Source organism: Peromyscus maniculatus, chromosome 2 (assembly GCF_049852395.1).
Source record: "Peromyscus maniculatus bairdii isolate BWxNUB_F1_BW_parent chromosome 2, HU_Pman_BW_mat_3.1, whole genome shotgun sequence".
Classification (NCBI taxonomy): domain Eukaryota; kingdom Metazoa; phylum Chordata; class Mammalia; order Rodentia; family Cricetidae; genus Peromyscus; species Peromyscus maniculatus.
Window position 1 is genome coordinate 150,905,161 of NC_134853.1, and position 20,385 is coordinate 150,925,545.

The window sequence follows — 20,385 nt, forward strand, 5'->3', positions numbered from 1 at the left end:
AGGCCGAGGAGGGACGAATACTTGGCCTTAAGAGACTGAGGGCAGCCTGGGCAGTAGAAGACCGCTCCCACTCCAAAATCAAATAAATAATGACCACCACTACCACCCTCAGGGAAGTAAAGAACACATCAAAAAATTAAAACAGTGTGCCTTGTGATGAGATCTGGTTAATCTCTAAGGCAAAGAACCCATCTAAAAGTTATTTTCTATTAATACAGATGCAAAATTTATCATTTAATCAGCAGCAAAAACTCAAAATCTGGTATCAAGATGCGTTGTACATGTTTTTTTTTTTCTAAATGTGTGTGTGTGTGTGTGTGTGTGTGTGTGTGTGTCCTATTTGTGTACACTTGTGTGTGTGGTTGCCTGCTGCACCCGAAGAGTCTGGAAGAGGACATCCTGTGTCCTCCTCTACCAATCTCCATCCTATTCCCTTAAACAGACGTTTCACTGAACTTAGAGCCTGCCAGTTTTCAGCTCCGCCTCCCACTCCATCTCTGCCCCAGGTTTACAGCTCTCACCAGGATCACAGGTGCTCTCAGCTACATCCCGCTTTTGACACACGGGGGCTGGAAATCCAAACACAGGGGTCTGTGCTCGCCGAGCCATCTCCCCCAGCCCAGCACACTGCTTTTAGTTCTTATGCCATATTTACATGAGAAAGAAAAGAAAACTATTTTGCAAACGTCAAAGTCAGGTCAGCATAGTGGTGTACTAAGGTCTCAATCCCAGCATGATTGGGGGGGCAGGAAGATTGGGAGATGCAGCCAGCCAGCCAAGCTGTTGGACAAGTTCAAGGGTATCTGGCGACATAATGAGATCCTGTCTCAGAAGTGTGTGTGTGTGTGTGTGTGTGTGTGTGTGTGTACACATCAGAAACATCATACATACACACACACACACACACACACACACACATATATATATATATATATATAGAGAGAGAGAGAGAGAGAGAGAGAGAGGAGTGACATCTACGTTGTGCTTTGTAAACTGGAGTGAAAAACAAACAAACAAACAAACAGAAACAATACAAGGCCAGAACAAAGTAGACAGCCATCGGCCCTGAGCCTTGTGAACAGCCTCCTGCCTCCATGATTACTGCCAGCTGGGAGGAAGCAGCTGTGCCACCTCTTCTGATCTCCTGTGGCACCGGTGAAATCTCTGCAACTAAGGAAGTGCCCGGAATTGGCTCTGTGACAGATGGGTCAGGAAGATCCACGCAGTGTTCAAACACGAATGTTTGCAGTGTAGTGTTCAAACATATACATGTTTGCCTTTCCACCTCCATATTGCTCCTGTGTCTCAACACAAAAATGCAACAGAGGAAGCTATGATTTATTGACTGTCACTTTGTGCTACCCTGTCTCCACAATTCATTTGATGATGTAAATATTGGAGTTCAGAAAGCGAGAACTCCTAGCTTAGCAACACGTTACTTATCAGTACAAAATCCTCTTAGTAAGGCACAACACTAGTGTCCACTAATTGAGTGCATACCATGGGCCAGGCATTGTGCAGGGCATTCCCCGTGTATTTTTTTTTTTTTTTTTGGTTTTTCGAGACAGGGTTTCTCTGTGTAGCTTTGTGCCTTTCCTGGAGCTCACTTGGTAGCCCAGGCTGGCCTCGAACTCACAGAGATCCACCTGGCTCTGCCTCCCGAGTGCTGGGATTAAAGGCGTGTGCCACCAACGCCCGGCTATTCCCCGTGTATTTTATTTAACATTCATGGCAACCTTGTGATATAACGTCACCCATTAGTGAGACAGAGAGAGAGAGAGACTCACGAGACTCAGCAACTTCCAGGTCACATGGTTAGTAAGCAGCATCTGTTTGTGTTTGACTTCTCATTACAGATGTGCAACGCCAAGCCCACTTTTGTTTCAGTCTTCAAAATGCATTATACGAAGCCAGGCCTGGTGGTTCAGGTCTCTAATCCTACCGACAACAAGAGGATCGCAAGTTCAAGGCCTGCTTGGGCTATAGACAGAGCTCAGGACTAGTTAGACAACATAGTGAGACCCTGTCTCAAAATGAAAATAGGGGCTGGAGAGAGGGCTCAGCAGTTGAGAGTGCTTGTTTGAAGCCACCTTGGTCTACATAGTGAGTTCCAGGCCAGTCAAGTTTGCATAGACCCTGTCTCCAGAAAGAGACAGAACGGGGGGGGGGGGGGGGGGGGGGGGCCGGGGTTCTGTAGAAGAGGATAGCTGTATTTCTCATGCATTTAGTTTTCCTATACACTAACCTCCAAATCCCACCAAAACTTCAATAAAGGATTGTTTTCAAGCCTAAAGAAAGCTGGTGGGCGGGGAACAGTAGCTGCAGCACAGTACCGATGATAAATCAGGAGAATACATTGGAGTAGACCTGGCCAATTCAAGAACGCTGAATTCTGGGGCAGAAATGGGAGAGAGCTAAGAAGCAGCCTGCTATGTCCAGGAACTAATCTACTGCTATCCCTGGAGGTGGAGGGCGAAGGGCAGCTGTGATAAGAACGACTGAAGGTGAACTCCCTTTTCCACCATCACACTCTCTCAGCAATTATATGGAGGTTTATTCTCCGGAGTCACCCTGTACAATTAGGGGCCTCACACTAAAAAGGGGGCAAATGTCTCTCTGAAGAAAATGAAGCCCGATGTGAAGTAGTTTCTGCTAATGGATAAAGGTCTCCCAACAAATGGCTTCTCATGGTCAGTGACCTTTCTGGTCATTGGCTCCTGGACAAATGGCTTCATGGTCAATGACTCTCCTCATTCTGCACAGAGCTTTCAATCAGCCTTAATTCCACCTTTACCGATAAGCAGAAAACCAAAGATGATCAGATACAAGGATTTCCTCCATCAAAAGAGCCAGAGAGCACACAACAGAGCAATAGTGGAAGGAACGGAGACAACGCAAATCAAAGTTTAGATTCGTTTTATTATTAGTTTTTTTTTAAAAAGATTTATTTATTTATTATGTATACAGAGAACGGTGCCAGATCTCATTACAGAAGGTTGTGAGCCACCATGTGGGTGCTGGGAATTGAACTCAGGACCTCTGGAAGAGCAGTGAGTGCTCTTAACCTCTGAGCCATCTCTCCAGCCCTTATTATAAGTTTTTAATTGTGTTTGTGTGGGCCTGTGCAGACAACAGAGGGGTTGGATCCCCCTGGAGCTGGAGTTACAGGCATGGATGCTGGGACTCAAGTTTGGGTCTTCTATAAGAGCAGTTTGTGCTCTTAACCTCTGAGCCATCTCTCCAGGACCAAAATAAAACTCTTAAAACTATCAAGAGAGTAGCATGGTGTCACTACTTTGTAATCTGTAATCCCATTCTTGGGAAACTGAGTCAGGAGAATGGCTAACATGGACAACACCCTGTCCCCATCTCCTCTTTCCCTCTCTGCCCCAAACAAGGCTGCAGGTGTAACTCAGAGGAAGCTCACTCACCTCTCCTGCTCAAGCTCCTGAGCTGGAGCCTCAGTGATGGGGGAAGGAGGGACTCTGGGGAAGACGTGGCCTACTAAATATATACAAATATAGTTTTTAAATTGTGGGGGATTGGAGATGATTTAGTGGATAAGAGCGCTTGCTACACAGGCGTGATGTCCTGAGTTCAGATCTCCAGCATCCGGATAAGAGAGGAACAGGGTCACACGCCTGTCACCTCAGTGCTGTGGGAGGTGGAGAGGACCCCAGAGGTTTGCTGACCAACCATCCTGCGGGAATCAAGGGGAAGAATGGGAACTCCATGGTCAGCCAGAGACCCTGTCTCAGGGGAAAAGATGGAGAATGACAGGGCAGGACACCGTATGTCCTCCTTTAACAACTTCTGAGGCCTGCACACATTAGTGCACCCATACTCATACGTATATCCACATGTGTGCAGTATACACACACACACACACACACACACACACACACACACGCACGCACGCACGCACGCACGCACGCACGCACTCACACACACAGAGTTTTGGGACTTAGGAAAGTCAACAGGAGAGGCACAAAGGGAATCTTCAGGAATACAGAAAAGGACTAGCCAGGTGGTGGTAGTACATGCCTTTAATCTCAGCACTCAAGAGGCAGAGGCAGGAGGATCTTTGTGAGTTCAAGGCCAGCCTGGTCTACAGAGTGAGTTTCAGGACCTCCAGCACTACACAGAGAAATCTTGTCTTTGGGGGGACTAAAAAAACAGGACTATTCTAGGGGGAGCACAGGTACCCGACACAGATATTACCTGCCCACAGGCAAGGACTGTTCTAGGGGGAGCATGTGTACCACACATAGAGGTTACCTGCCCATAGGCAAGGACTATTCTAGAAGCATGTGCACCACACATACAGGTTACCTGCCCTGAGGGGAGGACTATTCCAGGGAGAGCACAGGTACCAGACACAGAGGTTACCTGGAGCACGGGTACCAGATACAGAGGTTACCTGCCCGGAGGGATAGTTGGAGTCAAGAGAGAGCCACTGAAAGCAGCCATCATTAAGGACTCACTGCAGTGGACATGTTGGGATTCTAACTACTTAGAAGGCTAATGGAGAAGCATCACATAAGCCCCGGTTTTTTATTTTTTATTTTATTTTATTTATTTATTTTTGGTTTTTCGAGACAGGGTTTCTCTGTGTAGTTTTGGTGCCTGTCCTGGATCTTGCTCTGTAGACCAGGCTGGCCCCTAACTCACAGAGATCTACCTGGCTCTACCTCCTGAGTGCTGGGACTAAATGCATGCGCCACCGCCACCTGGCTTGGTTTTTTGTGTTTGGTTTGGTTTGGTTTTTTGGTATTCTTGGGACAGGATTTCTCTGTGTAGCTTTGCGCCTTTCCTGGAACTCACTCTGTAGACCAGCTTGGCCTCGAACTCACAGAGATCCGCCTGCCTCTGCCTCCCGAGTGCTGGAACTAAATGTGTGCGCCACCGCCACCTGGCTTGTTTTTTTGTTTTTGTTTTTGTTTTTTTTTTTTTAAAAAAGATTTTATTTATTTATTATGTATACAGCATGTATGACTGCAGGCCAGAAGAGGGCACCAGGTCTCTTTACAGATGGTTGTGAGCCACCATGTGGTTGCTGGGAATTGAACTCAGGACCTCTGGAAGAGCAGCCAGTGCTCTTAACCGCCGAGCCATCTCTCCAGCCCCCGAGAAAGGGTCTCGTGTACTCCAGACAGGTCTCTAACTTGATGTGTAGCCTAGAAGGGTGACCTTGAACTTCTGGTCTCCTGCCTCTACCTCTCAAGTGTTAGGTGTTCACCACCAGAGTCAGTTTATGTAGAGCTGTCAATCAAACCAGGGCTTCATGTATGCCAGGGAAGCACTGCACCAACTGAGCGACATGCCCAGACCCTAGATTACTCTGTCTCATGTGTGTGGGTGTATGCATATGAGCATACACGTATGTGAAGGCCAGAGGCCCACTTGATATGTCTTCCTCAATCACGCTCCACCATGTCATGATTTTAATAAATTAAGAGCTTTATAATATAAACTGATATTAAAATGAATGGGTTTGGTTTCTCCCTTCTCTTCTAATAATTCAAAACAGCATCCAAGGGAGCTGCTTGTTTTGATGCTATCATCTAATATGTTTATTTGTTCCTTAAATTAGTCCAATCATTCCACACTCGAACTGCCTAGGAAAAACAAAAATCCAATTACAGTCAGCTTGACAAAAGGCCAGCTCAGTGACTCACATCCTGTCCACTTCTAAAGTTCAGCTCTGCTTCTCCATCGATGGGCATCATCACTGTGAAGAACCTGTCACTGCAGAGTGCATCCAAGGCTAAATCCTCTCTCATTTGAGAAGAGAGCCAATTACTCCCCAGTGCATGGAGAGGCTCACCTTCTTCTTGGCACTCAGGCACTGGCCATGCCACACAGACTCCAGAGTCAGAAAAACAGTGGAAAGTTCCATACATTTTTCCTTACTTCACATTTTTGGTTGTTTGTTTTTTTGAGACAGGGTTTCTCTGTGTAGCCCTGGATATCCTGGAACTCTGTATACCAGGCTGGCCTCAAACTCAGAGATCTGCCTGCCTCTGCCTCCTAAGGACTGGGATTAAAAGTGTGAGCCACCACCACCACCATTAATATACAGTTAACACAATGTATATTAAGAGCTAGAATGTAGCCGGGTGTGGTGGCGCATGCCTTTAGTCTCAGCACTCAGGAGGCAGAGGGAGGTGGATCTCTTCAAGTTCAAGGCCAGCCTCGTCTACAAAGCAAGTTCCAGGACAGCTAAGGTAACACAGAGAATCTCTGAAAAAAACAAAACAAAAATAAAGAAAAAGAAAAAAGAAACAAACAAACAAAGAGAAGTGGACTGGAGATGAACTGGAGAGATGGCTCAGTGGCTAATGCTGATTGAGGCTCTCCCAGAGGACCTGAGTTTAGCTCCCAGCCCTCATATTGGGTGAAACATAACTAACAACTACCCGTAACTATAGCTCCAGAGAGTCCAACATCCTCTTCTGGTCTCTGAGGGCCCCTGAGACACACATACATATTAGATAGATAGAGAAATTAGGTAGGTAGGTAGGTAGGTAGATAGGTAGGTAGATAGATAGATAGATAGATAGATAGATAGATAGATAGATAGATAGATAGATAGATAGACAGACAGACAGATAGATAAACAGACAAGTAGGTAGGTAGATATAGAGAGATTTGAGACATGCCTTCATGCTCCCTGTGTAGCAAAGAATATCCTTAGGTTTCTGATCCTCAGGTCCCTGTGTAGCTAAAAATATCCTTGGTTTTCTGATCCTCCTCTCTCCATCACCTCTCAGGGGCTGGAATTACAGGCATAGGGTGAGGATCAAACCCAGGGGCTCCTGAATGCCAGCTGAGCACTGTACTAACTGAGCTGTAAGCCCAACCCAGCTGAGTTTTCTGTGTGTGGCGTATGCACACGTCCCGCTGCATGCATATGGAGGGCAGAGGACAACTTATGGGAGTAGGCTTTCTCCTTCCACCGCGTGGGGCCCAGGGGCTGAACTCAGGTAACCGGGCCTGACAGCAAGTGTCATTACCTAAGGAGTCCTCGGGCCGGCCCCTGCAGCTGTATTCAAACCAGTCACTATATGTATCCAAATGCTGATTATTTATTATCTTAGTTAATCTCTCCTATAGTCTGTAGGAAGAGGGTTCATAGAGTACATGCTTAACATCTGAGGCTCTGGGTTCCATCTCCAGCATCACAAATGGGGAGGGCGGGGTGGAGACTAATGTAAAGTGGTCCCGCCTGCTTGCACAACACACTTACCGTGGCACTTTGCTCCTGGATATTTATGGTGTTTTTGGTGCTGGGTGCCTGACCCTGAACTCAACCCTGAACCTCAAGCGCAGGCCCTAAAGTGAACTTTGAATTGGAACTCAAACGTCCAAACTCTGTATTCATAACCATTATGCTCTCCTGCCAAATGACTCCTCCCTGAGGAAGTATGCAGGTTTGTCAGTAACACAGAAATAGGGGCCAGGGAGACGGCTCAGTTGGTCAAGTGCTGGCTGCTCAAGCTTGAGGACCTGAGTTCAAGCCTCACAACTCACACAAAAACAGGGTGATGAGGGCACAGGCATGTAATCCCACTGCTGGGAAAATGAGACAAGGAATTTCCTGGGGCTTGCTTCCAGCCAGTCCAGCCTAACTGACAAACTCCAGATTTAGCACGCCAAACCTGTCTCAAGAAAGAAAGGTGGATGGCTCCTGAGTCCTCATGAACACAAACACACATGAATGCACACACATACACATACATGCCTACACATATACACACAAACGTACAAAGTAATACACTGACATCTGGCAAGCAATATATTGGGATTTATGCATTTATGCACACTGGTAATTTCGCTCATTTAGCCTACTTCTGAAAAGTGGGACTCTAATGACCTGCATGAGAAAATAGACTTTGTGAAAGCTCAAATCACATGCCCAATATGCAAACAACTATGACGTGTTAGAGCTAGAAGCCAAAATACACTCAAACGGGTGATAGTACAAGGAACATGGTAAAAATACATTGTGTCACTTAGTTGCTATCAAAAGTCAGAGGGCGGGGCTGAGGATGTCAGGGGGTGGGGCTGAGGATGTCAGGGGGTGGGGCTGAGAATGTCAGAGGGCGGGGCTGAGGATATCAGGGGGTGGGGCTGAGATGTCAGAGGGCGGGGCTGAGGATGTCAGGGATGGGGCTGAGGATGTCAGAGGGCGGGGCTGAGGATGTCAAGGGTGGGGCTGAGAATGTCAGAGGGCGGGGCTGAGGATGTCAGAGGGCGGGGCTGAGGATGTAGCTCAGTCTGCAGAGGGCTCAGTTAGACCTCAGCACCACATAAGCCAGGCATGGAAGCCTGTATCTGGCATCCTAGGGCTTTAGAGACCGGACACTCAGAAGATCAAAGTCATTCTTGGCTACATAGTGAGTTCAAGGCCCGCTTTCGCTGCAGGACATCCTATTTCTAAATTAATAAATAAATTGTGTTTTTTTAAAAAGTTAGAGGTCAAAGGGCCAGGCTTGGATGGCCTTCTTATGGCTTAGAACAGACCCAAGAAAGACAGAAATGTCTGGCTTCTCAGGACCTTTGTTGAAAAGCTTCATGTGGGGAGCTGGGGAGCTGGAGAGCTGACACAGAGGTTAAGAGCACTTGCTACTCTTGCAGAGGACCCAGGCTGTGTCTCCAGCACACATGGTGGCTCAAAAACATCTGAAACTCCAGTTCCAGGGGATCTGACATCCCATGACCCCTATGGGCATAAGGCACCCATATGGTACACAGACAAATTGCAGGCAAAACACTCATTAAATGAATAAAATAAATAACTAAGAAAAACAAACAAACAAACAAAAAACTCAACAACTTAATTGTATACAGGTAAGAGAGAATAGCCATTACTTGCCAATGATCTGATGGCTTGCACAGGAAAGCCAAACAGAAGCACAGGTAACAGTCAACATGTCAGAATTCCCGTTTTGTGAACAAGAGGGTGGCACATGGCTATAATCCCAGCACTTGGGAGGCAGAGGCAAGAGATTAGGAGTTAGTTTTTCTTTTTTTTTAAATATATTTGTTGTTGTTGCTTTTTGTTTGTTTGTTTGTTTGTTTTTCGAGACAAGGTTTCTCTGTGTGATACTCCTCGATGTCCTGGAACTCACTTTGTAGACCAGACTGGCCTCGAACTCATGGAGATCCACCTGCCTCTGCCTCCCAGGTGCTGGGATTAAAGACGTGTGACTCCACATCCAGCTTCTTGTTGCTGATTTTTAAAAACAGGGTCTCACTATGTAGTTATTCACAGAGGAGGAAAAAGAAAGGATTTTGCGATATGACCTTCTGGCCTTGTATTCTCGTATGTACAGAGCTTGAGGCTCCCAAGCGCTGGTGTTCCAGGTGTGTGGTCTTTGAAAGCTAAGTCTGTTTTGAAGGAGAAAGCAAAGTGGGGGTGCCTGCCCTACTGGTAGAACTGGATTTACCCCAAAGCCAATAAAAACACCGCTCTGCCAGATGCTGGCCAAGAACAAAGAAGGCCAGTGGAATAGAATGGGGAGCTTAAGAAAGACTGTATTCGGGAAGCTAATGCGTGATAAAGGTGACAAGCCACCAAACCCTGGAGACATTGTGTCTCAGGCTGTGACAGAAACTAATTCACCATAGGAAGAAGAAAGGTGACTCTCTCCTTGAAACCACGCAGAATACAGACTTCAAAAGGTTTAAAGGCTGAAATGTGAAATTAAAACCATAAAGTTAGTATAAGAAAATGTAGGATGGACACTTAGGATGGCAGAGTGGGTAAAAGCACCACGAATCTGGCCCTGTACAGGGGAAGGAAAGAATAGATTCCTGCAGATTGTCCTTGGACCTCCACACTCAAAATGTGGCATGCATATGAATGTGTTCGAACACACACACAAATGTAATTTAAGCAAATGAGTCTGGGCATGGTGGTGCATGCCTTTAATCCCAGCACTCGGGAGGTAGAAGCAAGTGGATTTCTGTGAGTTCAAGGCCAGTCTTACTACCTCGGAAGTATGAGGCCAGACTGGGTTTCATGAGACCATACCTCAGAATAAAAACAGAAACAAACAAAAATAAATCCACCTTTGTGGTTATAAGTGGGAGAGAATAAAAGTATAATTTAGGGGGCTGGAGAGATGGTTCAGAGGTAAAGAGCACTGACTGCTCTTCCAGAGGTCCTGAGTTCAATTCCCAGCACCCACATGGTGGCTCACAATGATCTGTAATGAGATCTGGTACCCTTTTCTGTATACATAATAAATAAATAAATCTTTAAAAAAAAAAAAAGTATAATTTAGGGCTGGGTGTAGTAGTCCATGCCTGTAATCACAGCACTCTAGAGGCTAAAGAGGAAGGATTGCCTTGAGTTCAAGGCCAGCCTGAACTGAGAAGGAAGACCAAACAGTGGAGTCTAGAAATAAAAGGGAGACTGCCCATAAGGAGCAGTGTCTGAATCACCAGCTAACACATTGTGACAGTGTGTTCTAGTTTGCTTCCTGTTGCTGTAGTAAACACCATGACCAAAGATAATTTGGGGAGTGAAAGACCTATTTTATCTTACAAGCCCCAGGTTACCATCCTTCACTGAGGAAGTCAGGGCAGGAACTTGGAGGTAGAAACTACAGCAAAGATCATGTAGGAATGCTGCTTCTTCTTCTTCTTCTTCTTCTTCTTCTTCTTCTTCTTCTTCTTCTTCTTCTTCTTCTTCTTCTTCTTCTTCTTCTTCTTCTCCTTCTCCTCCTCCTCCTCCTCCTCCTCCTCCTCCTTCTCCTCCTCCCCTGCCTTTTCTTCCTCTCTCTCTCTCTCTTTCTCTCTCTCTCTCTCTCTCTCTCCCCCCCCCTCTGGGGGTGCTTATTGAGACAGGGTTTCTCTGTGTAGCCCTGGCTGTCCTCTATAGACAAGGCTGGCCTCAAACTCAGAGATTTGCCTGCCTCTGCCTTCCGAGTACTGGGATTAAAGCCATGCACCACTATGCCTGGCTGAGAAATACTTCCTATGTGTTCACACTGGCCTCAATTTTGCAATCCTCCTGCTTCAGCCTCCATGGAAATGGAATTATGGAATGAGAGATGTGCACCACCAATCTGGTTAGGACTCCCTCTTTTACATTTTGTTTTTATTGCATGCATGTCTGTATGCTAGGACACATATGTGGAGGTCAGAGGACAATTTGTGGGAGTCAATTCTCTCTTTACACATGTGAGTCCCGGTAATGAAACTCAGGTTCAAGGTCAGTCTGGTCTACAGAGTGAGATCCAGGACAGCTACCAAAACTACACAGAGAAACCCTGTCTCAAAAAAAAAAAAATCTCTACAAAAGATAATCACAAGGGACTGGGTCTATAGCTTGGTAGTAGAGTGCTTTCTTAGCATGTTCAAGGCCTTTGATTTGGTTTCCTTTTTCCTCAATTTGGTAACGAGTGTGCCAGATTTGAAGGTAAGAAAATATGGATCAGGTTGGAGAGAATGTTCAGGTAAAGTATTGCTGTACAAGTACAGAAAGCTGAGTGCAGATCCAGGTTCCAGCTGGAGGTAGCTGGCTTCTGCAATGCCAGTGCTGGGGGGTGGAGAGTCAGACCAGAGAGGCTCCCTGGCCGGCCATCTAGAGGAACCAGAGCCCCAGGCTCAGGGTGAGAGCTCGTCTGGACAGGAAAGGTGGACAAAGGTGCTTGCTGTCAAACCTGACAACCGGAGTTCCACACTCGGCCCCACACGGTCAACGTGCAGGTCCGACGGCTGGCAGCTGTCCTCTGACCTCCACGTGTGCACACGCATGACCTCATAAATAAATGGCAGCTGTCCTCTGACCTCCACGTGTGCACACGCATGACCTCATAAATAAATGTGATATAAAATTATAATCAGGTAGATAGCCAACAGTGAGTTTCATTAGGGTTGTTTGTAGGATCCTGAGTAAAACTCCTAAAAAAAAGAATTAAAAAGCAAAGAAAGCCGGTTGTGGTGATGCACACCTTTATTCCCAGAAGACAGAGGCTGGAGGATCTGAGTTCAAGACCAACCTGGTCTACAGATCGAGTTCCAGGACAGTCAGAGCTACAGGAAGAAATCCTGTCTCCAAACCCACCCCATCCCCCACCAAAAAAAAAATTTAGTTTTCCTGAGAGAAAAAAATGAAAAGAAAGAAAACTGTATGTCACACTCTGACCTCATCAAATATGGGGCTATGAGCTATTTTTCTTTTCTTTTTAAGATTTACTTATTGAGGCTGGAGAGAAAGCTCAGTGGTTAAGAGTATTGACTGCTCTTCCAGATGACCTGGGTTCAACTCCCAGCACTCACATGGCAGCTCATAACTGCCTATAACTCCAATTTCAGGGAACAGGACACCTTCACACAGACATACATGGAGGCAAAACATGAATGCCCATGAAATAAATTGAATTCTTAAAAAAAAAGATTTACTTGTTTTATGTGTACAGTGTTTTGCCTAAACATGTCTGTGTACTGTGTGTGCCTGGTGCCCGTGTAGTTCACAAGTGGGCACCAGATCCTCTAGAACTGGAGTTACAGAAGTCTGTGAGCTACCAAGTGGGTGCTGGGAACTGAACCTGGGTCCTCTGCAAGAGAAGTTGGTGCTCGTTAACAGCTGAACTATCTCTCCAGCCACTAGCTCCTTAAAGTACTTTTTTTTATGTTTATTTCGTGTGTGTGTGTGTGTGTGTGTGTGTGTGTGTGTGTGTGTGTGTGTGTGTGCGCGCGCACACGTACAGGAGCAGTCGTCACAGCATGTGGAGACGGAGTAGGACAACGCTGGAGGCAGTTCTCTCCTTGTACCATGTGCGTCCTGGAGGCCTCTGGTCCTGCACAGGTGCGCCCACACCATCATACACAATAACATCGATAGTAAAACTGTAATATAATAATAGTAAATAGTCAAGAAGTTAAGTAATAATAATAGTAAAAAGTTAATAAGGATCAGAATTGCAATTGTTTCTTTTCTGTCTTTATTACCATACAATGCCAGATCACAACACTGTTCCAAACTTTATATATAAATGGTAAAACAGAACAAATAAAAACATATGAAGACAAAAAATATAAGAATTTAAAAAAAAAAAAAAGACAAGACAAAACAATTATCAGAGTTGCTTCCAGTTCCCTCTCTTTGACTGGAGACAGGACTTGAACAAATCTCCATGCTATCCTGGGTCTTTATTTGGAAAAGACTGTCAAGGAAATGAAACTTGGTAAGGAGATCCTTTAACACAGGCACTTAGGCAGACACGTAGGGAAACTAGGTTCCAGGCTGGCTAGTTATGTAGTGAGTTCCAGGTGAGCCAGGGCTACATGGTAAGACCCTGTCACCAATAGAGAAAAAAAAGAAATTCCCATATGAAGGAAACAGTTCAAGGGAACCAAATTCTCACCACCCATCTCCCTGAAGGGGGTCAGGCTGCCTGGCAATAGTGAACTGGGGCACTCAGGAGGTCTTCCACCTCCCAGGTGAGGACAGACCTTGTGAATCACATAAGCCTTTTGGGGTCTATTTTTTCCAGGTGAACCAGAGGTTTGAGCTGCTCCGCAAAGTTCCTCATGTCATCAGAGACCATGTCCTGCCCAGCTGGTGCGACCACACTTAACTCCACAAGATAGGAGAGCGACAGGGCCTCTGTGCTGTCTGTATTCCCGGGGACCAGGAGTCGGAAAATCTTATACACCACAATCTTCATGATGCCCTTACGGAACAAGTGTCCTTTGGCGACAAACTCATGGTCCATGCGGAAGCCCATTTCCATCAAGAAGTCTGTGAGGTTCTCAGATGTGGCAATGTCCACACAGTTGCGCACCAAAGCGTGGCGGTTCTTGTCTCCCATTTCTGGCTGTCCCAGGTAACGCAGGTGCCAGGGTGCCCCTGCCCTGTCCATGGAGCGCCGGGCCCTTAGAACAAATGGGCTGGCCTGCTGGCCCTTAAGAAGGAATACCATCTCGTGATCGAGGAAAGTCTCGGGCTCCATGTTGTCACACAAACCACGAAGGCGATGGATGAGACTTTCCAAACTGTGGTCTAAAACACTTCCTGAAGAGGTAAAAAAGACAATGAGCTCTGGCTCTCAGTAAGGCTCGTGAAACTAGTAAAAGACAAATAAATTAATAGTTCTATGCATCATTTCTTATGAACAATTCATGGGATTCTACTGGTTCTCTCCCTCCACCACGTGGGTCCCATAGACTGAACTTGGGATGTAGGGCTTCACGGCCAGTGCCCTCTCGTGGTTTGAAAATTGTCCCCATCGGCTCTTATATTTGAAGGTCTTGTCCCTAGGTGATGGACTGTTTAGGGAAGGATTAGGCATGTCCTTGTTGGAGGAGGTATGTCACCAAGAGTGGGTTTTGAGTTTTCAAAAGCCCACTCCAGGCCCAATGTCTTTCTCTCTGCTGGTGGATGAGGCTGTGGTTCTCAGCTGCTGCCTGCGTGCTGCCATGCTCCCCACCATGACGACCATGAACCAAACCTCTGAGCTGTGAGCAAGCCTGCAGCAAATGCTTTCTTTTGCTGGGTGGCGGTGGCACAGGCCTTTAATCCCAGCACTCAGGGGATCTCTGTGAGTTCAAGGCCAGCCTGGTCTACAGAGTGAGATCCAGGACAAGCACCAAAACTACACAGAGAAACCCTGTTTCGAAAAACAAACAAACAAACAAACAAACAAAGCTTTCTTTTATCAGTGTTGCCCTTGGTCATGGTGACAGGCAACAGAACAGTGACTAAGATGCACCCTTCTGCACTAAGCCGTCTTGCCAGCTCACAGCCAGTTTTCTTTCTTTCTTTCTTTCTTTCTTTCTTTCTTTCTTTCTTTCTTTCTTTCTTTCTTTCTTTCTTTCTTTCTTTAAAATATTTATTTAACTTTATTTTATGTGCATTGATGTGAGGGTATCAGATCCCCTGGAACTGGAGTTACACACAGTTGTGAGCTGCCATGTGGGTGCTGGGAATTGAACCCGGGTCCTCTGGAAGAGTAGCCAGTGCTCTTAACCACTGAGCTATTTCTCCAGCCCGAGTTTTCTTTCTTTATTCTGTTTTTTCAAGACAAGGTTTCTCTGTCTAGCCCTGGCTATCTTGGAACTTGCTCTGTAGACTAGGCTGGCCTTGAACTGGGGGATCTACTTGTATCTGCCTCCTGAGTGCTGTGATTAAAGGCATACAAAAACAATCCTGTCTTTTTGTTCTTAAGTATAACATGAAAAGGAAATTTTGAACTTGTTCCATACGTAGAATTCCATTTGCTGGAAATAAGTAACTGTAGCCAGCTGCAGACCAGTGGCAGAGCATATGCTTGGAACGCAAGGCCTTGGAGAAGAGAGGAGGTTGTGAGGCTGGGGGCGGAGCTTAGGGACAGAGAGATGCACAAGGCTCTGGGTTCAATCCTTAGCACTATAAAAAAAAAAATAAGGTTAAATAACAACAAACAATATGTATTTTATCAGCCAGACATGATGATACTCAGGAAACTGAGGCAGAATTGTTCACGACTCAGGGGCTGGAAAATTGGCAAGTTCCGTTCCCAGCACCCACATCAGGCAGCTCACAACTGTCTGTGACTCCAGGTTCAGGGGACCCAATGCCCTCTTCTGGCCTCAGCATGGACATGATGCACATAAATCCAAACAGGCAAACATATAAATAAATAAAAAATATTTGCCATTTGGGAGGCAGAGGCAGGTGGATCTCTGTGAGTTAGAGGCCAGCCTGGTCTACATAGTGAGGACTACACAAAGAAACTCTGCCTAGAAAAACCAAATAAATAAATAAATAACATTTTAGAGGGGCCAATGTGATGGCTTTAGTGGGTAGAGGTGCTTGCTGCCAAGCCTGATGATCTGAGTTCAATCCTCACACCCACATAATGAAGGGAAGGAACCAACTCCTACACATCCCCTGACCTCTACAATTGTGTTGTGGCACACACAGGCCCCTCCCAAACAAATAAAATGTAACAGAAAAACCTTATTAAAAACAGTTCAAATGGCTCATCAGGTAAAGACTTTCTGTCAAGCCCGAGGACCTGAGTTCAATTCCCTCTGACCCACACAATGGCAGAGAAATGACTCCTATAAAATGTGCAACAGCTACCTGTGTAAACGTGCACACATACACACACAAACTTAAAAGAAAAATTAAAGCCTAAATCTGTCCACTAAATATATTGTGTGATCTCCTAATAACCAGCACTCTCTTTGGGTCTCGTTTTATCATTGGGCCTTTATCTCTGTCCTCTGCTCTTTAGGATAGAGCTAATAAAAATAAAAAAATAACATCTCAGAGGCCGTTACAAGATTCAAGTAAAGCCAGGCATGAAGGCGCGGCCTCTGAGTCCAGCACTGAGGAGGAAGAGGCAGGAGGATTTCTGTGAGTTCAAGGCCAGCCTGGACTATATAGGGAGTTCCAGGCCAACCAGGGATATAAAGTGAGCCGTCTTAAAAACCAAAAGCAAAAACCCAACCAACCAAGCAAACCACCCCCCTAAAAGATTCCAGTAAGTAGATACAAAACTTGAGATACTTGGTAAAGAGTAGAGATTCAGAAACATGAACTCAGCAGGGCCTGGCCCAGGCCTGTGATTCTAGCTAATAAAGAGTCCAAAGCAGGAATACAGCATGGTCAGGTCCTGCCTGGGCTATATGGCAAATTCAAGACCAGCCCGGGTAACTGAGACCTTCTCAACAGTTTTTTTTTTTTTTTTTTTTTTTTTTTTTTTTTTTTAAGTATTTATTTATTATGTATACAGAGGAGGGCGCCAGATCTCAATTTGATGGTTGTGAGCCACCATGTGGTTGCTGGGAATTGAACTCAGGACCTCTGGAAGAGCAGTCGGTGCTCTTAACCTCTGAGCCATCTCTCCAGCCCCTTCTCAACAGTTTTTAAAAGGGCTATGATAAACTCAGTGGCAGATCACTTGCCTTAGATGTTTAAGGCCCTCAGTTCAATACCAGAACACAAAACAAAACCCTAAACCCAAAAAAACCTATTTTTTTTTAAAGGCAGGGTCTCACCCAAGATGCTGTAAGGCCCTAGAACTTACTATGTAGTCCAGCTTAGCCTTGAACTCTCAACCTCCTAATTGCTGGGATTACAAGCATGAACTATCACAAACAGCTTATCATACACAGATACACACACACAGATACACGCACACAGATACATACATACATACACACACACACACACACACACACACACACACACACACACACACACACACACTAGCCCTGGCTGTTCTGGAGCTCACTATGAAAACAAGAATGGTCTCAGAACCATGGAGATCTGCCTGCTTCTGCCTCCAGAGTGCTGGGATTAAAAGTGGGTACCACATCTGACAGTTTATCATAATTTTTAAAATTGTCTGAGCCGCCTCTCTGAAGTCACTAAGTTTTACTCAAAGGGTAGATCTCTCACTAAGAAATCCCACTCCTGGTTACTTAGCCAAGAAAAAAGGAAAAGAAACCAAACCCACAAAATACTTATAAGAAAGCACATAGCAGCTGTTTTCACTGTAGCCAAAAACTGGAAGCAGACCAGATGTCTAGCCCAACAGTACTTGGATAGACAAATGACCGGTGATTTGCTTATATATAAATTTATGTATGTGTGGCAGGGTAGTGTGAGCTTTAATTTTTCAAGATTAAAAAAAAGAGAGAGAGAGAGAGAGAGATGGACGGTGGTGGCCCCATCTTTAATCCCAGCACTTGGGAGGCAGAGCTAGGCGGATCTCTGTGAGTTCGAGGCCAGCCTGGTCTAGACGGCGAGATCCAGGACAGGCACCAAAACTACACGGAGAAAACTTGTCTCGAAAAACCAAAAAAAAAAAAAAAAAAAGCTTTAATCCCAGCACTTGGTAGGCAGAGGCAGGCGGATCTCTGTTGAGTTTGAAGCCAGCCTAGTCAACAAATCGAGTCCCAGGACAGGCTCCAAAGCTATAGAGAAACCCTGTCTCAAAACAAACAAACAAACAAAAAAGAAAGAAAATAAATGAAGCAGGGTGATGTTGGTGCATGCTTTAATCTCAGCACTCAGGATGCAGACGCAGGAAGATCTCTGAGTTCGAGGCCAGCCTGGTCTATAGATGGAGTTCCAGGACAACCCGGGATACACAGAGAAACCTTGTATTGAAAAATACAACTGTCGCCGGGCGGTGGTGGCGCACGCCTTTAATCCCAGCACTCGGGAGGCAGAGCCAGGCGGATCTCTGTGAGTTCGAGGCCAGCCTGGGCTACCAAGTGAGCTCCAGGAAAGGCGCAAAGCTACGCAGAGAAACCCTGTCTCGAAAAACCAAAAAAAAAAAAAAAAAAAAAAAAGAAAAATACAACTGTCTGTAACTCCCAGTTCCAGGGGATCTGACACCTTGACACATATATGCAGGCGAAACACCAATGCACAAAAAATAAAAATAAATTATTTAAAAAAAAAAAAGAAAGAAAGAGCAGGGCGGTGGTGGCGCACGCCTTTAATCCCAGCACTGCCAGGCTGATCTCTGTGAGGTTCAAGGCCAGCCTGGTCTACAGATAGAAATCCAGGACAGGTACCAAAACTACAGAGAAACCCTGCCGAAAATAAATGAATGAATGAATAAATAAATAAAAGTTAACAAGTGTTGTGCTGCATACCTATAACCTCAGGCACCTGAGGCCGGCATGGTCTGCAGGTAAATTTCTGACCACTGAGCCATCTTACCACCCTCCCTCCTTTTAAACAGAGTTACTTACTGGTCGACAGAAACTGTGGGGTTGTCCTTGTTAACTTTATCTCTACTTACTTTGGCCAGGAAAAAAAAAAGAAAAAGAAAAAGAAAACTTGGTAATGCAAGCTCCCCGGTTCACTTACCCTGCAGGAGGTACTCCATCATGTTAATGGTGCCCCCAGTGACTGGCATCATGGTGACTGGTGGGGCCTCCATGATGCCTCTAATTCGGTCCCAGACGACAGAACTGGAAACAGATCTTCCACTCAGAAGCCCGGGACACACCTGGAAGAGGCACACTTGTGTACACCCTGGAGTGGTTGGTAGTGTGGCACAGCTGACTTGCTGTGACACTGGCCCTGAAATCAAGACTTAGCATTCAGAACTTTGGACATCTGTTTATACAGCCAGTTCCAAGAACGGATGGCCGGAACTCTGGCCACCAAAATATGGCACAACCATCCCAGCCTCAAGTTCTGAACCCTCTAGAAGTTCCTTATGTCATCCTGAGGCAGCTGTGCAACCTCTTGTTCTGGAACTTACTGTCTGTCTTCTTAAATAAGACCAGGGGCATTTAACCACCCAGCCCCTCCTCCCCCAGCTACGTGGCTCAAACGAAACAACCGACATACAACTAAATTAAAAAAAAAGTCACCTCATGCTACACAGAAAGGCTACACATAAAGAAATAAAAGCTGGTCGTGACGGGACACATCTGTAATCTCAACACTCACGGACAGAGTTAGGAAGACGGCTGCAAGTTCGAGGCCAGACTGGTCTACACAGCAAGTTCCGGCCAGCCAGCTCACAATCACAGTGAGACCGTCTCAAAACCCAAAACAAAAGATCCGAAAGCGACCTAAGGCCCTGTCTACCCTTCATCCTACGTCCGTGGAGACTCAGACAGAGGCACCAGGGTACACGTGAGGGTCCCACTAGAACGTCTTTTCAAACGAGCCAGGCGGAAAGCGTGACGTTAAAGTGACTGCACCGGTCCTCCCACGCGGGGATCGGGGGCACGTGTGAACTTACACTAGCAACACGCCTCCGTGCACGCTGCAGCTCCCCACAAAGTTAGATTTACATCCACGTGTGCACGCTAGCAATCCGCACTCCACAAATGTCCAAACCGCGCCATCGAAGATCCAGCCAAACCACCGAATGGACTGCCTTCCGCACTTCCGGCAGGAAGCTCACGGACGGGAAACCTCGCTACTGAAGCCCCGGAAGTAAGGGTGCCGAGAGGGCAGAGAAGGCGCCCGCCGTCTGGCACTGGACGACAAGAGCGCATGTGCAAAGTGCAGTGCTGCGTGGTGATGGGGTCCCGTCCTAGAGTGGTGCACTGGAGGTGACTGCAGGGCTTTACGTCATAGGACAGCGCTAGGACCTTTTTTTTTCTTTCCCCAGCTTCGACTACCTGGATGTTTTGATCAGATCTCTCGAAACTGATTGGATACTATATTTAAATTTTGAACTCAGCCGCTGGGGGGAGCGAGGAGGGAAAGAGCCGCATGGAAAAAGGGGAGTATGTTATAAATCGGAGACATTCTAGGAGAGACCTGAAGGTGGCAAAGGGATGCTGCGCTCCCCAGCTAAGCATAGCGTTGTGCCGTTATGGACCTCAGTAGTAACACCTAATATTTTGTGTGTTTTCAAGGGTCTGGAGAAACAGCTCAGTGCTAAGAGCCTTCCCTGG

At 46.1% G+C, this 20,385-nt stretch overlaps 1 protein-coding gene across 2 annotated transcripts; it reads right to left on the bottom strand.

The window, feature by feature from the left end:
• Positions 1-12,936: 12,936 nt before the first annotated feature.
• Med18 (mediator complex subunit 18) lies at positions 12,937-19,894 on the bottom strand. 2 transcript variants are annotated; one of them, XM_006975594.4, is made up of 3 exons: positions 19,722-19,894; positions 18,833-18,974; positions 12,937-14,032 (listed from the first exon to the last, which is right to left on the bottom strand). In XM_006975594.4, exons 2-3 carry the CDS (start codon positions 18,903-18,905, stop codon positions 13,479-13,481), a joined length of 627 nt encoding a protein of 208 aa, XP_006975656.1. In that variant the 5' UTR covers positions 18,906-18,974; positions 19,722-19,894; the 3' UTR covers positions 12,937-13,478. The 2 variants fall into 2 exon arrangements, with proteins under 2 accessions (XP_006975656.1, XP_042127942.1); XM_042272008.2 differs by lacking the exon at positions 19,722-19,894 and adding an exon at positions 19,424-19,676.
• Between the last annotated feature and the right edge of the window lie 491 nt (positions 19,895-20,385).